This window comes from Heterocephalus glaber, unplaced genomic scaffold, assembly GCF_053883595.1.
Source record: "Heterocephalus glaber isolate CG9 unplaced genomic scaffold, H.glaber_assembly_v1.0 deba00001571, whole genome shotgun sequence".
Lineage (NCBI taxonomy): Eukaryota > Metazoa > Chordata > Mammalia > Rodentia > Bathyergidae > Heterocephalus > Heterocephalus glaber.
Window position 1 is genome coordinate 1613379 of NW_028258356.1, and position 22933 is coordinate 1636311.

Consider the following 22933-nt stretch of genomic DNA (forward strand, 5'->3'; position numbering starts at 1 on the left):
TCAAATTGGGACAGTTTTCAAGATGCTCCAATGTATACACATCTCAGCTCAAATAAATTCTCTTTCACATGGGGCCTTGACTTGTGCATTAAGAAAAAGTCCCAAGCCAGGCATGGGAGCACACACCTGTAATACCAGCTATCAGGAGACTTAGGCAGGAAGACTGAAAGTTCTAAGCCAGCCTGGGCAACTTAGTGAAATTCTGCCTCCAGATAAAAAGGGCTGGGGATGTAGCTCAGTGTTAAGAGCATTTGCATAGCATGTAGGTTTAATACCCAGTACTGAAAAACAAAAAGTTCCTCAAGCACATGTGATGTACATTCCTGATCATAGTCCTCTCACAGAGATCTTATTACCTTCATAGAAAAGGACATTTTTAAGGAAACTATATTTTTGAATATTCTTATATGGGCTTTACTGTGATGTTGGAGAACAGAAATCAGAACTTCAAGTATTTTAGCAAGAGTCAGCCCTATAACATGCCCTAGAAATTTATTTTTTGGTAATTTTCCATTGGGTCCTTAAAGTCAGCAAAGGCCATAATTATAATCAGGAATGTAGTAGTAAATTCTCTCATCTTTATTTCCTCTTGAGTAGGAAAACACATGAATTATCTCCTTTCCCTTGGACTTATCTGAAAGACATATGGTGCAGGGAAAATTGAGTTGAAGAAATTAGAGCAGGTAGACAGGCAGGTATGTGTATGCCCTAACGAGGTCCTGAGTCATGCGGAAGACGCCGAATCAGCCCGCTACAGACAGGCAGGTCTGTGCACGCCCTACCGAGGTCCTGAGTCACGCAAAAGACACCGAATCACCCCACTGGAGACAGGCAGCCACCTGATTCCACATTACGAAGGCAAAGAGGACACCAGACCACCAGACCAAGGTACTGAGTCCCACTGTTCCTGGCCCAGAGGTAGGGGCTTCTGAGCCATCATCCCACTGCTCCTGGTCCAGAGGAAGGGGCTTCCCAGTCACCATCCCTCCCGCTGCTCCCAGCCCAGAGGAAAGGGCTTTTGGGCCACTTTCTGTGCCACTGCTCCTGGCCCAGAGGAAGGGGCTTCCAGGCCAGCATCCCTCCTACTGCTCCTGGCCCAGAGGGAGGGCCTTCTGAGCCACCATCCCACTGCTACTGGTCCAGAGGAAGGGGATTCCCGGCCACCATCCCTCTGGCTGCTCCCAGCCCACAGGAAAGGGCTTTTGGGTCACCATCCCTGCTGCTGCTCCCGGCCCCTGTCCCACCTCACTCAGCTCAGAGGAGGTAATCCATGCAGGTGCTGACAGCCCCCCGCCCCAGTCGAAATGAAAAAATACGTAAATAAGTCTCAAAACCAGGCTTCCAGATCACCTACAGCAATCCCAAAAGGAAATGAGATGGAACACTCTAATGCTCAACCACCTGGACCCACTGAACTGGTAACAAAACGGGATCTGGAAAAAATGAAATCAGAAATAATTTCTCAGATAACAGGAGAAACTGTGCCCTTAGTGCAAGACATGATTAATAAATTTAGAGAGGAGCTGAGGAACATGATGGAATCCCAACATAAGAAACAAATGGAATCCATAAAACAGATGCAAACAGATTTCCAGGACATGAAAAACTCCATTGAAAGTCTACACAGCAGAATGAGCCAGTGTGAGAACAGAATTTCAGATATAGAAGATAAGATTGCAATTAGTGACCAGGAAGAGAAAAATTGCTTCAAAATTATAAAGGAACATGAGAAATCAATCCAGCAGCTGCTAGATGATGCAAAAAAGAATAACATAAGACTGATTGGGCTCAATGAAGAAACAAGAGAGAGTGCAGATGACATAAAAATTCTCTTCACAGAAATAATGGCAGAAAACTTCCCAAGCAGGGGAAAAGAGCTTGACATACAGATAAGTGAGGCATATAGGACGCCAGCTAGCCTTCATCAAAAAAAAATCTACACATAGGCATATAATTGTTAAGATTCCAGAAACTCAACAGAAGAACAAAGTTCTCCAAGCAGTCAGAGAAAAGAAACAAATCACATACAAAGGAAAGCCCATCAGAATCACAGCAGACTTCTCATCACAAACCATCAAGGCAAGAAGAGCTTGGAGTGACATATTCCAAGCCCTAAAAGAAAACAGCCTCCAACCCAGACTGATGTACCCTGCAAAACTATCTTTCAAAATGGATGGAGAAATAAGATACTTTCATGACAAAGAGCACCTTAGGAACTTTGTGAATACCAAACCAGCACTCCAAAGAATTTTACACAATAGCCTGGGAACAGACATTGAGGATCACAACCCCAAGAAGCAAAGAAGAATGAACCCATCTGGCATGAAAACAAATTAAATGTAAAGGGGGAGAACCCAACAAAAAGAAAAAGTCATGGCAATGACAAGTCAATACGTTTCAGTTATAACCATCAACGTTAATGGTTTCAATTCACCAATCAAAAGAAATGGCCTGGCAGAATGGGTCAAGAAGCAAAATCCAACAATATACTGCATACAAGAAACACACTTAATTCAAAAGGAAACTCATAGACTGAAAGTTAAAGGGTGGAAAACAATACTCCATGTGACAGGAACTCCCAAAAAAGCAGAAGTAGCTATCCTCTTGACAGTAGATTTCAAACCAACACTGATTAAGAGAGACGAAGAAGGACACTACATCCTTGTAAAGGGAACAATCCAAGAGGAAGAGATGACAATCATAAATATCTATGCACCAAACTCTAGTGCACCCAACTATATAAAACAAATACTAACGGCCATGAAAAGTCATATATGCACTAATACAATTGTAGTGGGGGACCTCAACACCCTACTGTCACAAATAGATCAACTAGACTAAAAATAAGTCATGAAATGCTAGAACTCAATCAAACGCTTGAACAAATGAACTTAACAGCTGTTTACAGAGTCTTCCACTCCACAAAATCAGAATACACATTCTTCTCAGCTGCACATGGGTCATTCTCCAAAATAGACCACATACTCACACATAGAACATGTTTAAGTAAGTGCAAAGGAATTGAAGTTATCCCCTGTATATTATCAGACCATAGTGAGATGAAATTGGAGATCCATAGCAAAAGAAACTCAAAAAATTTCATAAACACGTGGAAATGGAACAACACACTTCTGAATAACCAATGGGTCACAGAGGAAATTAAAGAAGAAATCAGACAGTTCCTTCAATTAAATGACAATGACAATGCAACATATCGGAATCTATGGGACACAATGAAAGCAGTCTTACGAGGGAAATTCATAGCAGTGAATATGCATATTAGGAAAACAGAACGAGCCCAATTAAACAACCTGATGCTGAACCTCAGGCTTCTAGAAAAAGAAGAGCAGGACAACCCCAAAGCTCATACAAGGGAGGAAATTATAAAGATCAGAGGAGAAATCAATGCAATGGAGACTAAGAGAACGATACAAAAAATCAATGAAGCCAAGAGTTGGTTCTTCGAAAGAATCAACAAAATTGACAAACCTTTACTCAATTTTGTCAGAAAAAGGAAAGAAAAGACCCAAATCCATGCAATTAGAAATGAAAAGGGTGAAATTACAACAGACCCAGCAGAAATCCAGATGGTCATCAATACCTACTTCCAGAACCTATATGCCAATAAGATGGACAACACAGAAGAAATGGACAGATTCCTAGATACATATGAATTACCAAAGTTGAACGAAGAAGACCTCAAAATTCTGAACAACCCAATATCAACCAATGAAATTGAAAATGTAATTAAAAACTTATCAACTAAGAAAAGCCCGGGCCCTGATGGCTTCACTGCTGAATTCTACAAGACATTTAGAGAGGAACTGCTGCCACTACTGTTTAAACTCTTCAATGAAATGGAAAGGGAAGCAATACTCCCAAATTCATTCCTGGAAGCAAGCATCACCTTGATCCCCAAAGTAGAGAAAGACCCAACTGAAAAAGAGAACTATAGGCCAATCTCACTAATGAACATTGATGCAAAAATCCTTAATAAGATACTGGCAAACAGAATGCAGAAGATCAAGAAGATCATACACCCTGATCAAGTGGGATTCATCCCAGGGATGCAGGGATGGTTCAATATACAAAAATCAATTAATGTAATACACTGTATCAATAGAACCAAGGACAAAAACCATATGATTATCTCCATAGATGCAGAAAAAGCATTTGACAAAATCCAACATGCATTTATGATTAAAACCCTACAAAAAATTGGAATAGATGGTCTCTACCTCAAACTGATAGAAGCCATCTATGAAAAACCAACAGCCAATATCATACTAAATGGTCAAAAATTGAAATCCTTCCCACTAAAATCAGGAACAAGACAAGGATGTCCACTATCACCACTCTTGTTCAGTATAGTTCTGGAAACATTAGCCACAGCAATTAGACAAGAGAAAGAAATAAAAGGAATAAAGATAGGTAATGAAGAAGTCAAATTGTCATTATTTGCAGATGACATGATACTCTCTATAGAAGACCCCAAGAACTCCACCAAAAGTCTGCTAGACTTAATAGCCAAATTCAGTCAAGTAGCTGGTTACAAGGTCAACACACAAAAATCAATAGCTTTCCTCTACACCAATGACAGACTCACTGAGAGAGAAATAGGGCAAATAATTCCTTTCACAGTAGCATCCAAGAAACTGAAATACCTAGGAATCAACCTAAAGAAAGAAATCAAAGACCTCTTCTCTGAAAACTATGGCACTCTGAAAAGAGAGATTGAAGATGATATCAGAAAATATACAGACATCCCCTGCTCCTGGGTAGGAAGGATTAATATAGTGAAAATGGCCATAGTTCCAAAACTGCTATATAGATTTAATGGAATTCCAATTGAGATCCCACCAGCATACTTCATAGACCTCGAGAAAACAATCCAAAAATTCATTTGAAACAAGAAGAGACCCAGAATAGCAAAAGCAATTCTAGGTAACAGAGACATGGCAGGGGGTATCACAATCCCCAACCTGCAACTCTACTACAAAGCTACTGTGAGAAAAACAGCATGGTACTGGCAAAGAAACAGACCTGAGGACCAGTGGAACAGATTAGAAGATGCAGAAACAATGCCAGACACACTCAGCCATCTCATCTTTGACAAAGGAGCCAAACACCCTCACTGGAGGAAAGATAGCCTCTTTAATAAATGGTGCTGGAAAAATTGGGCTTCAACTTGCCAAAGATTAAAACTAGACCTGTATCTCTCACCATGCACTAAACTAAAATCAAAATGGATTAAAGATCTAAATATTAAAATAGAAACTCTGAACCAGTTGGAACACAGGTTAGGTAGAACCCTTGAAGACATCAGTGTAGGAAAAGATTTTATGAACAAAACCTCAGCTGCCCATAAACTAGCACAAACAATCAACAAGTGGGATCTCTTCTTAATAAAAGGCTTCTGCACAGCAAGAGAAACCACCAGCAGTGTGAAGAAACAACCCACAATGTGGGAAAAAATCTTCACCTGCTTTTCCTCAGACAAAGGTCTACTATCTCAAATCTATAAAGAACTTAAAAAGATCAGACCTCCCAAATTTAAAGACCCAATCCAAAAATGGGCATCTGAAATGAACAGACATTTCTCACACAAGGAAGTAGAAATAGCAAATAAATACATGAAAAAATGTTCAACATCACTGGTCATTCGAGAGATGAAAATGAAAACAACACTGAGATTCCACTTCACTCCAGAAAGAATGGCTGCTATCATGAAATCAACCAATAACAAATGCTGGTGGGGCTGTGGGGAAAGAGGAACCCTGCTCCACTGCTGGTGGGAGTGTAGACTGTGCAAGCACTGTGGAAATCAGTATGGAGATACCTCAAAGAACTAGGACTGGAAATCCCATTTGACCCCGCTATTCCACTGCTGGGGATCTTCCCCAAAGAATTAAAAGAATCATACCACAGTGATATATGTGCACCCATGTTCATAGCAGCACAGTTTGTAATAGCTAAATCTTGGAAACAGCCCAAATGCCCATCAACTGGAGACTGGATAAAGAAAATGTGGTTTTTTTATAAAATGGAGTACTACTCAGCCATAAAAAATGAGAAATTAGAGACATTTATAGCTAAGTGGATGCACATTGAGGCAATACTCTTAAGTGAAATAAATAGGACACACATGTGTAAATACTGAATAGTTTCTCTGGTGTGAGAAACTGAAAGTGTAAATAAGGACTAAATGTATAATAGGTAATGTGAAATAGGAAGAAAAGGGGCAAAGGGGAAGGAAGCGGGAGGTCTAGGGGAAAGGATAGAAGGGAATGCGATTAATATGAGAAAATGGAAAAATAGGAACAAAATCTTTGTAAATGGGGAGGACTGGAGGGGTTGAAGGGAGGGCTGGGCAAGGTTGAAAAATAAGAACCAAGAGAGACTATGTAAAGGTGCAAAGTTCCAATGATGAATGTCATTATATTGTATACCTAAAATGTACCAATGATTAGAATGAATAGTTGATAATGTAAAATAGGAAGAAAAGGTCCAAAGGGGTAGGGGTAGTGGGAGGCACAGGGGAAAGGAAAGAAGGCAAAGGAAAAAATGATGAGAAATGGAAAAAATGGAAATAAAGTCTTTGTAAATAGGGAAGGGTGGAGGGCGTGAAGGGAGGGCTAGGAATGGGGAAAAAATATGCACCAAGATGCATTATGTAAAGGTACAATTCCCAATGAGAAATTTAATTGTGTTGTATACCTACAATGTACCAATAAAAGAATTTAATACAAAAAAAAAGAAATTAGAGCAGGCTTTTTATCATCATTGACAAGTAATGGGACTTTTGCAGACTTTGCTGTTGTTTCATGAGGCAATATTAAAAGTCCCTCAGGGGAAGTCATTACAGGAAGAACTTAATGTGGTATAAAGGGAATTTATCATAATTTTTCATGATCTGCTTTGGTTTTGGCTAAATCACAAACTAAAACATTAAGCAAGCAAGTTTTTTTTTTTTTTACTGGAAGAAGCCAAATGCCAATAAAAATTTTTTAAAAAGAGAAATGGAAGTAGTGCCAGTGAAAATACAGAAAAGAGGGCTGATTGGAAGCTTTAGGACATGTTACTGATAGTACTGTGTGACAATTGCCTGTCAGGGAGCAGAGCTTGGGAAGGAGTCGGAGAGGATGACTGGGAATCTGTTTCTTATTGCCCGGTGGACATGAACTGACACATGATCCATTCCAAATAATACAGTTAATATAGTATCAGACTCTCTACAGAACAAACCTAGTAAATAATCATATAACATTCACTGTGATTTAGAATCACTGAAAGCTCTTCTTAGCTTCATAATTTGTTTCATTTTTATTAAAACAAATTTATAAATAAATGAAAACCTGTACCAGGATTAGAAAAGTTAGGAGGAATTTTTTGTGAGATATTAAAATTTTGCTTTAAATTTATTTTTTTTAAGTATTTTTAATAAAAATTTGCAATTATATACAAAATTAAATATAGAATAGTAATAAACCCCATGTAGTCTCATTCAGACTCCAGTCATAAATTCTTGTTTAATCCTATTTTACTTAAATCCCCTACCAAATACTCTTCCCTCAACTACATTATTGCAGCAAACCTCAACAGCATATCATTTTATTATAGATACATGAATTTTTTTAAAAAAGGAAAGACAAGATTACCCCTTGAGAACTGAACCACAGTGTTATTATCATACATAAAAATGTATAGAAATTCTTTAATATCATCGAATGCAATTGATTCTGAAATTTCCCTAATGTTCATATATATACAGATATAGGGTTTTAGTAACCATTAAGAATATTTGACTAGATCCATTGTTTTATTGGGGTGTTAGAAAATAATAATATTCTATCATTTTTTTTTCTTTATTTATTTTCTGGAATTCTTCTAAAATGAAGAACTTCCCCTTATCAAATATGTAGCTGATAATGCAGGAAAGGTAGAATACAACTTCATTCTCTTATTTACTAGTTTTCCAAAAATGACTTAAACCTCTTATACCTTCCCAAAGTAGCTAATAAACTATTTTAAAAAATTGAGTAGGATTCTGGATACTTTTCAAAGATACTTAACTCTTTGATCTATTATAGTACCCAATCCTTTGATGTTCTGTCTTTGGCCAATGGATACTCTTGGCTCCTGCATCATTTTGACACAGCTACAGAGCTTTGTGATGGTGCCTCTTTGTTCGGATATTGTGAGGTGTTTCAGGTTTGCTTGGCACGTTCCTACTCCAAACCCGTTATCTCTTGTTCTCCAAAGGGCCCTGGTTCCTTCCAATGGGAAAAGCATTTAGCGACTACAGTGAGGGTGCTCATTCTTAGTAGGTTGGGAAATATTTTTTCCCCAGTCCTTTGTAGTGGATGTAGCTAGGAAATAATTCATAGTAATATTGCTAATTTAAATTTAATTTTGCTAGGATTTTACTTAATGTTTTGATTTTATATTTATACCTCTTTTGTTAAATGATAAAAACTGGTTTCTAACATAACTGTGTATTTATTTTAACCACTTATAAATGTATGTGTGTATAACCCATCACTATTATTACTAACAATATTAAAAAGTTTATATATTTTTTGTTCATTGTTTATGTTTTTGCCTTTAGGATATATCCATCTAAGAATGAGTGAATTACTATGTTTTAAAGATTTATTTATTTTGCAGTACTTAGGACTGAACTCAGGGCCTTTGTGCTATATCCCTTCCTCTTTTCTAAAAATATTTTTATTTTGAGACAGGGTCTAGCTTAGTCACTAAATTGCCCAGGTTGGGCTTGAACTTTTGATCCTCCTGCCCCAGCATCCCAGCGTGCTGAGATTATAGGTGTGTGCCAGGATTCCCAACTTACTTTGAAGACATTGAAAATAAATCCTCTCTGTATGGTTAAACCAGAAACTCAAAACCAAAGTAGGTTCATTTGTTTACTTTCAATTTTTTATTTTTGTAGTATGCTTTTGGTTAAATTACACTTTATTATAAAACAAGGTACATTCAAAGAGTCTGGTTTCCATCCATTTCACTCACATTTTCTTCTTTTGCATGCTGTGTACAAATTTTAAATTAGTTTTTGGGTTATCTTTCCTTTTAATCGATGTAATAAAATATGTGAGGTTTTTTTTTGTATTGTCTCTTTTTTAGACAAAAAGTAGAGTATGATGCCTAATGTTCTGCACTTGTTTTTTTTTTTAATCTGATACTATATTCTAGACTTTGCTCTACACATTACAGGTATCATCATTCCTTTTTACAGCTGCTTATTATGCAGCTGAATGAACACCAGTTTTTCATCGAGCCCTGATGATGGACATTTGAGTGGATGTCGGTCTCATTTTTTCTTTTTTCTGACCTTTCTCCAGGGGGTTATGGAATAGATTCCTAGAAGTAGGATTACTGACCCCCGAATAAAAACATGTATAATTTTGCTCAATATTAATAAGTTCTACTGTATAATAGCTTAATGAATTTGTAATTTTTGATAGATTTTGAAAAATATCTGATAACACTTCAGGAAAAATATAGGGTTTTCTGATAATTTTTGAAAAGCCAATACAGGGATGGCTGTTTTTGTTTTTAAATAAAAAAAATTAAAACACCATTTCCTAAAGTAAGCGTAGGCCTTAGTTAATTAGCTTTATGTCATTTTACTTTCTAAATAGGAAAGACTTCTGTCTTTTTACTTATCGAAACTGCTAACTCAGCACCTTTCAGGTCACTTTCCAGGGCTTTTACTGAGCATTTTTCACGGGTAAGGACAAGTGCTAAATATTGGTGAGATGAGCAAATGAAGCAGCATAAGGGCTGCCTTCCCAAACTCACAATATGGGTGGGAGGCAGGCATATGACACCTGATGCAAGACAAATAGGCAAGTGATGAAACTGAACGTACTTTGAGGACACTGTAGAAGACAAAGTGTCTTCTGATCAGTGGCCTCTGGGAAAGTCCTGGGTGTTGTGGGATTTGTACTAACCTTGAGGAAACACTTTTATCAGAGGTAACTATTAGAATAATAGACATGGGGGTCAGAGAATGCTTAAGGCACTTCATTAGACCTCTGTGGCTGATCTGGGAGCTTAAGAGAGTCCTGCAGTATTTCACAAGATACACCTGTTTTTAAACTACGTTAACTGAGCCTTAAAAATCCATAGTGTTCAGCTGTTGATTCCTTTCTGAGTGATTGCTTTCCTCACTCAGAGTGCTTGCTCTGAGTGTTGGAAATGCTTGGAGCTCTAGTTTGTGTGATGAGAATCTCAAAGACATGCAGCCTGGAGTTTGACCTCCTAACCACAGTCTTGAGTCACTGACTTTGGGCTTTTCACTTTACAGTAGTGGACCAGTCTCTAAGAGACCCAGAGAGTGTTATGAAACTGAACTTTTAAGAGGAAAAAAGAAAAAGAGGAGAAGTCATAGGGTTAGGGTGTGATCTCACAAAAGCTTCCCAGTTTGTTTTTTTTTAGCTGAGAGACAGATGCACGTTCATATGACAACCGTAGTGTGAGTGTGTGGGTGGAAGAGGTCGTGACCTAAGCTCTGGTTTCACTTGGTTTCCCCTTTCTTTCTCTTTCTGATGTGTCAATGACTTTCTTTGAACAAAGAGAAGTAAGTAGTTTTAAAAATTTTGTTTGGGTAAAAAGGTTATTAAAATGTAAATTGTACATGAGATGTTAAAGCAGAAATTAACGCCTCAAGGATTTTCCTCTCATTTATAGGTAAAGAAACTGAAGTCTAAAGAGCTTCTTACATTTTACCCAAGGCCTCATATCTAGTAGGTTACAGAACTCAGAGGAAAGCCCAGATCTTCATTCCTCCCTCTTTCACCTGCCTAATTTGACGCCCAATTTTACCAGGGAGAGCTGGCATCCTTTTCTAATGGAGATTTAGTGATGGGCACACAAATCAACATTCAGAAGTCTGTTCTGCCTTTCTTTTTATGCGTTTTAAATATAGCATAATGGCCATTGAAAATAAATCATTGGATTCCAAACTCAACAACGTCCTTCAGCTCCAATCTCTCTTAAGTTACAAGGACATATTTCCATTTTATTGCAAATGTAACAGAAGCACTTTTACTACACAGTCAGCAGTTTAGCAAGACTGCTTCAAGTTTCAAACCTCTCCAGATTTATCTTGAATGAACTTGAAGTTGCAAGTGTGTAACCACTATCAATGTTGTGTTTTGACTATCTCAAACTGTCTCAAACTATAAATTTATGTGCTTTCTATTCTTTTCTTTTTTAGGACCAAATCTTCATGGAAAATGTAGGGGCTGTGAAGCAGCTCTGCAAACTAACCAACAACCTTGAAGAAAGAATAGAAGAATTAGAAATATGGAATAGAAAGCTGGCCATGCTAAAGGGGCTCAGCAGTTCCAAATCCACAGTCAGTCAAGCAAGTTCAATCAGGTATATGCAGCATTTCCACAGAAGTTTGGGGGAAAGAAAGAGTGGGCTCTTTCCATAACTAGATCATTCTAATTGGTCTATCTGATAATGAAGTCCCTTTTCTTCTCTTAGAATATTTTAGGAACACAATTGCCTTATGTGATAGTTTTCTTAATTTTTTTCTGCTGATTCTTTAAAAACAAAACATGAGACATCTTTTTAATAGCAGTTGTTATACTAGGAAAAGCTAAATTTTAGCAAAAGGATGTCTTCTCTTTTTAGAAGGAGAAGTAGTCATTTCTCAATTTAGAAAACCATTTTCAGTCCTGGTGGGGGGAAACTTATTATTTGTTTTTATTAATTAAGGAAGTAAGTAGTATTTCCTGGGATCTAGTTGCAAGAAAAAGAGAAATGTAATGCTTAATGTATTCATTTATGCTTGCTAAAGGTTTTTTACACACAGAGAGCTCCCAATTGTTGTGACTTTTCTTTTTTCAAAGTATCACTGTATTACAAAAGAAAATCATACTGCTGTGTTTCTGACAGCCTGGGCCTTTGTCATATAACTCTTGGAAAGGCATCTGAATAGTAATCAATTTTCTCTCTCTCTTTTTAAAGCAAACTTAGCAGAGCTGTTAGTACATCTTCTCCAAGAAGGGCTATTCCCCAAAATCCCAACAAGGTAAACAGACTTAAATTTATAATAAAGAGATGATATTTTCTATACAAAATAATAAGTTTTTAGAGAAATTGATCAAGAACCCCCCCCATTTATTTGTTGATAAATTTCCCTAGTTTTCATCCTTATGCATTCCAGGTATTTAGCTACTAACCCTTTAATGGATATTTTTAAAGAGCAGACATTTTGAGAAAAGGGTACAAAACACATTCATTTCAGAAATATTATCTTGCCAGTTTTTTGTTTATATTGTTCCCACCAGGTGAAATTCAAGAATTTCAACTTGCATATGGCCATGGGCTGCAAGATCCATGTTTATGACTTGACTTTACCTAATTCCTTATCTTTGGCTTCAGATAATCCCTAAAAGACTTCAGTTCCTCAAATCTCCTTTTACCCTTTGATATTTAATACTAAATATGAAAATGGGAGGATATTCACTTGCTTTCAAAGGCTGAAATGTGATGTTTTTATTAATGAATAAAAGCAACTTACATCAAGTAGGATAACACTTCCAGTACAAAGTGAGGGTTAATTGTTTATTAACTTGAAGGATGCCCTTTCTATCACAGAGATGTGTCACGAGGGAGAAGCTCTAACAGTCTTGGCCTAGATGCAATTCACAGAGAACTGTGAAATTCAGCTTGGTCCCTCTGATCCATCACTGGTCAAAAGGCGGCCCTTTCCAAGACAGAATATGCATGGCTTCATCTGTACCTTATTAAAGGATGACCTGACGCTTGGGATACACCTCCAGTTGCTCTCTTCATGCAACAATGGGTTGAGCTACTATAAAGGGATTCAGAAATAGTTCGAAATTTTTCTACTAAAAACTAGTAAAATATTACGTTGCTTACAAGCTTCTTGGTGTACCAATAAGCACAAACACATGGATATATATATATATATATATATATATATATATATATATATGTTCTGGGCAACTTAGTCACATTGGGAAACATTATAGTTTCTATCTTACAAAGATTGTTGATAAGATTGCTAAAACTCTTTGCACAGTAAAACACAAAATACTAAAAATGTGTAGGAAAGATGTCTTTTGCACTAACCAATTTGCAATAGAATGCTAGGAATGGTATATACATCCATAGCAACCCTGATAGATGAAATTTGGTCATCTCCAATCTTTGTATCTTTATCTTACACTAAGAAAATAAAAATTCTCTTTGTTTCACACTTATCTCAGAATAGTAACTAGAATGGTCATGAAGTAGGCCCTGGGTCTGCCTTCCTCTCAGAAATATTTGTCAGATGAATACTGGAGTAGAGACCCCAGTCTGAAGGTATTCTCTGAAGGCTCACAATTTAAATTAAAAACATTAAGTGGCTCAGTGTTTTGGATGTGCGGGTGAGGTGGGACTTGGGATGTGGTCACCCGGTCCAAAATTTATGTAGTCATTAAACTTCAATTCTTCAGTCTTTATAAGAGGTCAGCAGGACGCCAAGATGAGTCAGATGTGATCTCTTCTCCTAAGGGATTATAGCACAGCAAGGGAAGAGGGGAAGAAAATATAAAGAATGGCTTTACCTAGATGTGATAAATACTGCAGAGACTCAGTGCTGCAGGAGTCTTGCAACAGCCTAGCCTGAAAGGCAGTGTGGTTTGCTAGAGAGCAGTGAGCCTAGGGCGATGTTTCAGATGAAATAGCATCAGCAGAGTTCTGGAGAGGGCTTCATTGAGGAATGAGGTGGGCGTTAGGGAGGATAGTAAAGATAAGGCTGAAAATATTTGTTAGGCTCAGATTCCCTGGACCACCAGCTTAGTTCATTTGCTAGCCATGAAGACACTTTCTAAAGTGATTTCTTCATGTTTTTACAGACAGGAAAAAGGAGGCTGCATATCATTGTATTTAAAAACATAGATTGCGGAGCCAAAGAATGTTAACTTAAATAATTTCTCTGTAACTTACTAGCAGTATGATCTTGAGTGAGAAACTTGGCTTTCTATGCCTCCTTTTCACTGTCTGTAAAATCCCCTAGGACGAGGACGGTAAAAGTACCCACTTTGTTTTAGGGTTGTTGAGGATGATTGTGAGGATTGTTCTCTACATTAGCGTATGTAAAGCACTCAGAAGAGTGCATGGTATGTGTTGGCTGTTGTTGCTGTCTTCAAGCTCACTATTTTAGTCATTCTCATACTTTGGTGTGTAGTAGAATCTTCCAGGGAGCTGGTAAAGTACACGTAATGAGAATGTTTTGCTCCCCCTATGCTTTTCTTGGTAGGAGATCTCAGATGTTTCTAGAAGTTTACTCTCCCTCCCATACTACCATCAATCACTAGGTGACCTCTGTTCTTTGGGGCTCTTTGGGTGACTGAAATATATAAGTGTGGGTGGGGAGTGGTACTGTTTGGTTGAATGGGGGCTGCTAATGAGCAAGGTGCTTACTGTGGGCATTTGATGGGCCTTATGAGATGGTAAGAAGCCTGGCTAGGAACTTGCCTCAACTTCCACATAGCTCCCTGTACTGATCAAGACTCATTCTCGAGGAACATTGAGGTCTCCTGATCTAGTGTTCATCTAATCCATAGGGTTGCTCTTTCTTTGCTTTCTCCACCTCCAAGAGGTAGGTGGGTGACTTGCTATGAAATCACAGTGGTGGGGGTGAGGTGAAAAGACCCTCAGAGTTCAAGTTAGAATTCAGAGTATTTGGAGGAGATGAGGAGAAAGAAGAAATTAACATAGATAAGTATTTGTCATCATCTCACCTCTTACAGATTCCCAGCCCCTAATCCACTGCAAACAAAACCTATTGAAAAAGAATTTTCCAACATCGTTTAGGTTTTTAGCGGACTCCATAGTAATTCTTATGCATCTCTGAATTGGAGAACTATTCAGAGTAATTGGGTATTAATAGGACCACCCAATAACTCTGAAAAATGAAAGTATTATTTATTATTCTTATTTCATTGTTTGGAAAATGAAGACCAATGACATTTAGATGATTTGTTTAGGACCTAGTCAGACTCCAAGTCTGACTCCAGGCCTTGGGCCATTTTCCTATGCTTTGTGAAAGGATTTTGAGCAAAATAATGGAGATTTAAAATAATCTAGCAGCTGTGGAGTATAGGTTGGAAAGGGAAGAATTTCTTCTGTGAATACTACTTAACTGCAATCACTTCAACAAATTTCATAGAACAACTCCAGGGAGATGTAGAAATGATGTGAACTATTGACTTCTTGGTAATCAGACTGTCTTTCAGTGATATTTACGGATGATTCAGTTGTAATAGCCTGAAGGGGTTGTGTACTTGTTCAAAAGTGTGTGATTAATCCTACCTCCTTTTTACATTCTTTTAAAAAATTAGATAGTAAGCCCAAGAAATATAACTAAAAACCCATTTTAAGCTATTTTGTAATTGCCACCACCTTTCTAATACGCTTTCAACTGCAAGCATGATTCTAGCCTGCATCCTCAGGAGGAAGCAAACATAATACTCCCATTGCATTAGCAGGAAATTCATATTTAAGGATCACCTTAAATGGGCAGAGAACCTCTTTATCTGAATTTCCTCCCAGCTCCACAGCTGCCCATCGTGTGGAATCGATCCATTCTCTGTGTACAAGTTTTTATGTCAATATGCATCAATTCTAAATATGTGTCTCATTTACTTCACTAGCAACTTACTAATTCTCATCTCTCCTATAGTGTTGTATGCAGTAGTACTCAATATGTATTTGTTGAATAAATAAGACACAGGCCCAAGGCTGTCCTTATAAATAGGTATACTGATGTATTATTATTATAAGGGGTACTTAGTAAGAATTTTTTTGCCACAAAAATCTTTTCTGTGGTTTGTCATGATGCCTGAAATTCTTCCATTGGGATTTACTCCTTCAAACTGGAAGACTTTTTGATTTCCAAAATTACTCTATTAAGAAATGGACATTTGGGTTCTGGCGGTGTCTTTTGTCATAAAACTGCAAGGATAAGTGCCAAATACAGTAAGTGGCAGTGACATTTGTCCTGCAGGGTTTCAGGGAAATGAAAAACTGCTATAGTCTGGGATATCAAAGAAAGAGAGGGTCCTGGGGAAGGCTTTGAAGGAAAGTCTTTTTCAGAGAGATAGGGAAGGAGTGGAAACGTAAATTGAGGTAAGCACAGGCATCCTACCAAGGGGGACAGTAAAGACTCCTGTTGGGAACAGAACCTCAGGCTCCCTTCTCATAGCTGTTGTGCTGAGTTGTCATGTTCATTAATGAACCTTCTTGTAGGTTTATTTTTCAGGAAAAAAACTGTTGTGTTCTAACTGGATTTTCCAGACCATGGTTGTAACTCTCATCTCTGTGATGGCATTTTGGTAAGAAAACCTTCAGTGTGCTGTAACAAGCTCTTTTTTGTACTTCCTGCTTCCCCCCGCCCCCGCCTCACATTTGAACTGGGGACTGACCTTCTATTTACTCTGAAGACAAGGAGCCCTTTAAACCAGGCAAGGACCTTAAAGTAGTGATGGTGAACCTTTTAGAGACCGAGTGCCCAAACTGCAACACAAAACCCACTTATTTACTGCTAAGTGCCAACACTGAAATTAAACCTGAATACTGAGGTTTTAGTTTAGAAAAAACAGCTCATACACTTGGTTTGCATGTTGGGAAGAGGGCTCTGAGGGGCCACTGCAGCATGCGTACCATAGGCTTGCCACCCCTGGCTTAGAGCCTTTAAAACTTATATATTAAAGAAAAAAGCAGGCTGTCTGTACTTAAATGTGAGATGATGGATTTTTAAAAAACCAACAGTTGTGTTTTAGTAGCAAACTATGCAGTGTGTGTGTGTGTGTGTGTGTGTGTGTGTGTTTCTCTCTTTTAGCTTTGCAAATAATTTTCTCCAGTTCTTCGTTTTCCTTCCTGTCTACTTGAGGGACAGGAATAAGTAGAAAGTCAATTGTAATCCACTCTTTTTAGTGGCCCATACTCACTAGGATTCTTCTGGATTCTTCAATGACAACTTTATACCAAAGGAATACCAAGATGGATGAGAATGAATCTAATGTGATAAAATTGTAGACAGATCTACTGAGGAGTTAAACCAAGCAAAGAAGACAGCAAATCGGGTGACTTTTGACCCTTATCCTGGCTGCTGCCTGGAGGTGGGACTCATCACCTTTTAGAACGCAAGTGCTTCTCAGGCCTCCGGTCTTCAGGCTCCTCCTGCTGCTGCTGCTGTGATGGCTTCTGGCTTTTGAGCCCAGGTCATCTTGCCTGTGTCCTCTCTTGGGGCCTTTGGAGGCTCTTGTTTTTCATTCTATTCACATGGGGGAAAGAAAAAATTATTTATGATCTTGAGAAAGCACTGGCTTCTGTTTTAAGGAGAGCAAGTTAGGGTTTCAAGGTGCTTCCTGTTTTTTTATTTAAAGCGTCTTTCCAGTTACAGAAGGCAGTGCAGGTCTCTGGGCCCTTCTCTCCCCTCAGCATTTTCACTTTTTTGGAGGGGTGCTGAGAATTAAACCCTGGGCCTTGAACATGCTACACACAAGCTCTGCCCATGAGCGTGACTTGCTGCTGCCCACTTGTAGGACCATGGCCAAGCATTGGACGCCACTCCACAAAAATTCCAGTGGGAGCCTTTGTACCTTTTTCGCACTCTCCTAAGTATTTGTCTTCTCCTGCAGGAATTTCCATGCAAAAGAGGGTGAGCTTCCATTTCTAGCAGACACACTTCACTTTCTCTAGATAATAGATTCCCAGCCCAATGGAAAGGTGAAAGGAAATTTAATTCGAGGTGAAGAGACTGCTTTTTAAGATCCTTATCAGATCTTTTGAATTCCAAAATTGTTGATCACTAAGACAATAAATGGGATGGACTAGGCTTATTATCTTGCTTCTGGCGTATGGTATAACTAAGAAGAATCAAAACCAAGGTTTGCTGTGAAGAAGGGAGCAGATGTGCATTTCATTTGGGCCTAGAGCAGTGGTGGCAAACCTATGGCACGAGTGCCAGAGTGGGCATGCAGAGCCCTCTCTGTCAGCACACAAGCCAAATGTATGAGTTGATTTTTCTAAACTAAAACCTCAGCATTCAGGTTTAATTGCAGTGTTGGTACTTTTTGATCAATAAGTGGGTTTTGCATTGCATTTTGGGTACTCAGTCTCTGAAAGGTTCACCATCACTGGCCTAGAGTTTTCTGTGCTGTACCCTGAGGCAGATCCCAAAGACAAACCAGAAAAAGGATTTTAAAAGATTAGTAATGAGGAGGTGGAGAATGGAAGACATAGAACAAAGTAAAGAAGATTTCCCCACAGTGAAAGTTGCTGTGGGATACTCGGGGGATCACCTGTCTGGTGCATCTCTCGGCTCAGCACCCTTTCCCATGCAGGGCAGAGGCTGCTGGGCAGTCATCAGCTGCTGCTAAGAGCACTGGAAATTCATTTTTTATGAGTGGAATTCAAATGCATGTTGCATTTCTTTAAGTGTACTTAATGAAGGGAAATCTACCACCTTTGATGGGGAACAAAATGATGAGGAGTTGATGGAGAATCAGGTGTGAAGTCCAGCTGGCAAGAAGTCAACTCGGTGACTGTATGAAGCCCATCCCACAGTGAGACTATAAGCAACAGAATCCCTCTTGTGGCTCATGAGAAGAACATGATCTGTTTGAATGCATGAGCATTGTTAGGCTTAGCTGCCCAAATTCCAGAACCTGTAAGGAAAGCTTCTATTTGGAAATAAAAATTCTTGGAAGGAAAGACACCATCATTTTGAAGTCAAGTAGTATGGAAATGTGTGCTTTATTCCATTTCTTTTCCTTCCTCTGCGCAGTTTGGTATATTGTGCTATGAAAAGACAAGCAGCTTGAAGTTGTCAGAGAAGAGGCCAAAGAGTTTGGCATCCCCTGTGGATGTGTCCTTTCATCTTCCAGTGCCACTGTGCAGTTGACCTCCAGACCATCACCAGAGGGATGTGAACTCTGGCCAACTCATTCCTATATGGAGTGGAGGGCTGTCTCCAGCTATTTACATGCTTCCTCTTGTAATCTTCCACAAGTGACAGATGCTACTGAGACAGCCTGCTAGGCCAGGGGCTGCTACATGGAAAAATCTATCAGCATAGTAGCCCAGGAGCTTCTGAGCTGCAGGAAGCCTAAGCCTTTTTCTCACTAGGGCAGAAAAGCCTGACTGTGCTGGTTTCCATGGTGTTTCTGCCAGCTACAGCTGCCCTTCCCCCTCTCCCCATCCGTGTGGCCTCTGAGAGTACATCTTTGGCCAGCTGGATGTGTGAGATATATCTGGAAACAAATCTGTCACATAATGCTATTTTTTTCCCCCTTAACAGTGTCTTGACGATAGTTTTTCTTTACATACTGAGCTTAAAAGATCAGAACAAGCATTCCGTACATCTCCCTCCAAGGTGAGAATTCAGATCTTCTGTACCTTTGGGAGAGGGATTCATGAAGATGTCTTTCATTAACTATCTTGTCCTCCTCCTCTAGCAATACCACAAACTCTCCAGTGCTGGCCCTGCCATCTACAGACTCCCCCTCAGGTAAAGTCCACCTTACCCTCAAACCCAGCCCATCTTTCCCTCGAAATGTCAACAGAAGAAACCACCCTTTCTGCTAACCTCACTGCCTCCCTCCCCTCTGCCCAATGCCTCACAGGGCCTCATACATCTCTGGCAACCACAAAGACCTCGTTAGAAATACTTGAAATTACTTTTTGTGAGATTCTGCCATGTCAGGAGACTTACTGCTGTCCCATTTGGGGAATGAGAAGAACCTCTTCACATCCTGTGCAAAGAGAGCCTCAGGAGGACAAGGAAGTCCATCAGAGCCAAAGAGCAGGTAAATGATCTTCAAAGAGAAACAAGGCTTTAAGCATGAGGGTTTTTTCCTTGTCAGTATTTAAGGCCCTTCTTTTTTTGCTTTTTATTTATTTTTTAAAAATTTAATTTTATTCATACATTTTAGGTATGCAATATAATGACATTCATCATTGGAAATTTGCACCTTTACATAATCTCTCTTGGTTCTTATTTTTTCCCCCTTCCCCTGCCCTCCCTTCAACCCCTCCATCCCTCCCTATTTACAAAGACTTTGTTTCCAGTTTTCCATTTTCTCATATTAATTCCATTCCCTTCTTTCCTTTCCCCTACTCCTCCTACTTCCCCTTCGCCCCTTTTCTTCCTATTTCACATTATCTATTATACCTTTTAGTCCTTATTTACACTTTCACACACTAGAGAAACTATTCGCTATTTACACATGTGTGTCCTCTTTATTTCACTTAAGAGTATGGCCTCAACATGCATCCATTTAGCTATAAATGTCTCTAATTTCTCATTTTTTATGGATGAGTAGTATTCCATTTATTTTTAAAAAACCACATTTTCTTTATCCATTCTACAGTTGAGGGGCAATTGGGCTGTTTCCAAGTTTTAGCTATTACAAACTGTGCTGCTATGAACATGAGTGTGCATATATCACTGTGGTATGATTCTTTTAATTCTTTGGGTTAGATCCCCAGCAGAGGAATAGCGGGATCAAATGGGACTTCCAGTCCTAGTTCTTTGAGGTGTCTCCATACTGATTTCCACAGTGCTTGCACCAGTCTGCACTCCCACCAGCAGTGGAGCAGGGTTCCTCTTTCCCCACAGCCCCGCCAGCATTTGTTATTGGTTGATTTCATGATAGCAGCCATTCTTTCTGGAGTGAGGTGGAATCTCAGCATTGTTTTCATTAGCATCTCTTGAATGACCAGTGATGTTGAACACTTTTTCATGTATTTATTTGCAATTTCTACTTCTTTGTCTGAGAAATGTCTGTTTATTTCAGATGCCCTTTTTCGGATTTGGTCTTTAAATTTGGGACTTCTGATTTTTCTAAGTTTTTTATAGATTCCAGATAGCAGACCTTTGTTTGAGGAACAGCAGGTGAAGATCTTTTTCCCACATTGTGGGTTGTCTCTTCACACTGCTGGTGGTTTCTCTTGCTGTGCAGAAGCTTTTTAATGAGAAGAGATCTCACTTGTTGATTGTTTGTGCTAGTTCATGGGGAACTGAGGTTTTATTCATAAAGTCTTTTCCTACCCCAATGTCTTCAAGAGTTCTACCTAACCTTTGTTCCAGCCAATTCAGCATTTCTATTTTAATATTTAGATCTTTAATCCATTTTGATTTTAGTTTAGTGCATGGTGAGAGATATAGGTCTAGTTTTAATCTTTGGCAAGTTGAAACCCAATTATTCCAGCACCATTTATTAAAGAGGCTATCTTTCCTCCAGTGAGGGTGTTTGGCTCCTTTGTCGAAGATGAGGTGGCTGAGTGTGTCTGCACATAATAAATGTTCTTTTTGAGGAAAAGAATTGATTTCAGTTATCATATTCTCAACGTTTTTAGCTATAAAAAACTTGTACTATCATAAAAATCCCTGAAGCCTTCATCATTTATGAAAGCACATAGAAATTTGTGCTTTCTTTACTTACCTTGAGCATCTCACTGAGGATACTTGATGACCTTCTTTGAGAGCAGTTCCTAGAGGAGACTACCCCACTTATGAAAGATACACTGATGACTGTGGATACTGAGCAGGAAGAGGCCATGTTCTGGTCTACTCTTCATTTTTAAGGGTTTCTTGACCCCTGAGTAAATTCACTCCATTGAGCAACCAGCTCTTCATATCTGTAACCATATCCATAACCAGGTCTTCATATTGGGTTTTTATTAACCCAACTATTTGAAAAATAGTACAAATCTATGGGATATACTGCTTTTCAAGTCTGCAGACAACTCCAATGAGTCCTTTGCGCAATCACTTAGGGTTTTGGAGACTTCCGATCAGGAGAACCTCTGATTTATACCAACATACCCATTTGCAACTGATGAAATAGAGGCCTGGGGACCTCAGTTTAGATTCTGCAGTTGAGGTGGAGCTGGATAAGAGGAGTAACTTTTAATGTCCTATAGCATAGTAGAGTCACTATGCTTGGCCATGTTTAATTTATATTTAAAAATAGCTAGTAGAGAGGATTTTGATTTTCCCAACACAAAGCAATGATAAATGTTTGAGGTGATGAGTATATCAGTTACCTTGATCAGGTCACTGCATATTGTGCACATATAGTGAAATATCACATTGTACTCCATAAAATATGTGCAATTATTATGTGTCAATTAAAATAAAAAATAAATCCAATGAAAAGTGAACAAATGAACAAAAAGCAAACAAAAATATTTCTCAGGTGAATTACTAGCAAAATGAGAATTGGAATCTGAGTTCCTCAGCTCCCCATTCTGGGGTCCTTCCCATTCACCATCCCACTTCCATTTATTTGGAGCTATGGTGTACGTACCTGAGAGAAACTGCAGGATGCAGAAAGTATCCCCTATATGGTACTAAAAAGCCCCTTCTGTGCTTAACTCTCTACCAAGTTTGTGTGTAGCCATCAAGATGTCCCCAGTGCAAGGTATTTCTGAGGAAAGGTCCCCTCCTCTCTTACTGGTGCATCTTTCCCTCTTATCTGTCCAAGGCACAGTATAACCCAGGGTGTTACAGAATACACAAGAGGAGAAAACCTGGCAGCTATTCATTTCAACTAGATGTTTCTGAGGAATTAAAAACCAATTAAACTTAAAGAAGTAAAATTTTCAAAATCCAAGGATTAAAAAAAGTTAGAAAAGTTCTCAATGGGATGCACAATAATAGCTAACAGTTTTCTAAGCCTCAAAACACTTTTGTGAACTCCTCCCTGAAGAGTAGGACTGCAATAAAATATGTGAAGGGAAATTAGCATTTTTATGACATCTGAGTTCAAGTCATTATTTTTCTTTTGGATTTTTGATTGTGTAAGTCTGTGCTCATGTTTTCAAAAAAGTTACCTGCTCCCCAGTCCTATCTCCATTTCCCCAGCCTCCCACTTGA

The 22933-nt window shown here is 38.7% G+C and overlaps 1 protein-coding gene across 4 annotated transcripts in view; it reads left to right on the forward strand.

The window, feature by feature from the left end:
* The window catches only part of Myrfl (myelin regulatory factor like), a 150612-nt gene that overhangs the window by 113883 nt on the left and 13796 nt on the right, over window positions 1-22933 (forward strand). For all 4 annotated transcript variants that reach the window (XR_015443458.1, XR_015443459.1, XR_015443460.1 and 1 more), the window contains exons 14-19: window positions 11240-11403; window positions 12001-12064; window positions 16297-16382; window positions 19352-19426; window positions 19509-19561; window positions 19677-19859. Coding sequence is in view for 1 of the 4 variants with exons in the window: in XM_087192413.1 (XP_087048539.1) it covers window positions 11240-11403; window positions 12001-12064; window positions 16297-16382; window positions 19352-19426; window positions 19509-19561; window positions 19677-19859 (625 nt within the window). In the remaining 3 variants the exon portion in view is untranslated. The remainder of the gene's footprint in view (window positions 1-11239; window positions 11404-12000; window positions 12065-16296; window positions 16383-19351; window positions 19427-19508; window positions 19562-19676; window positions 19860-22933) is intronic.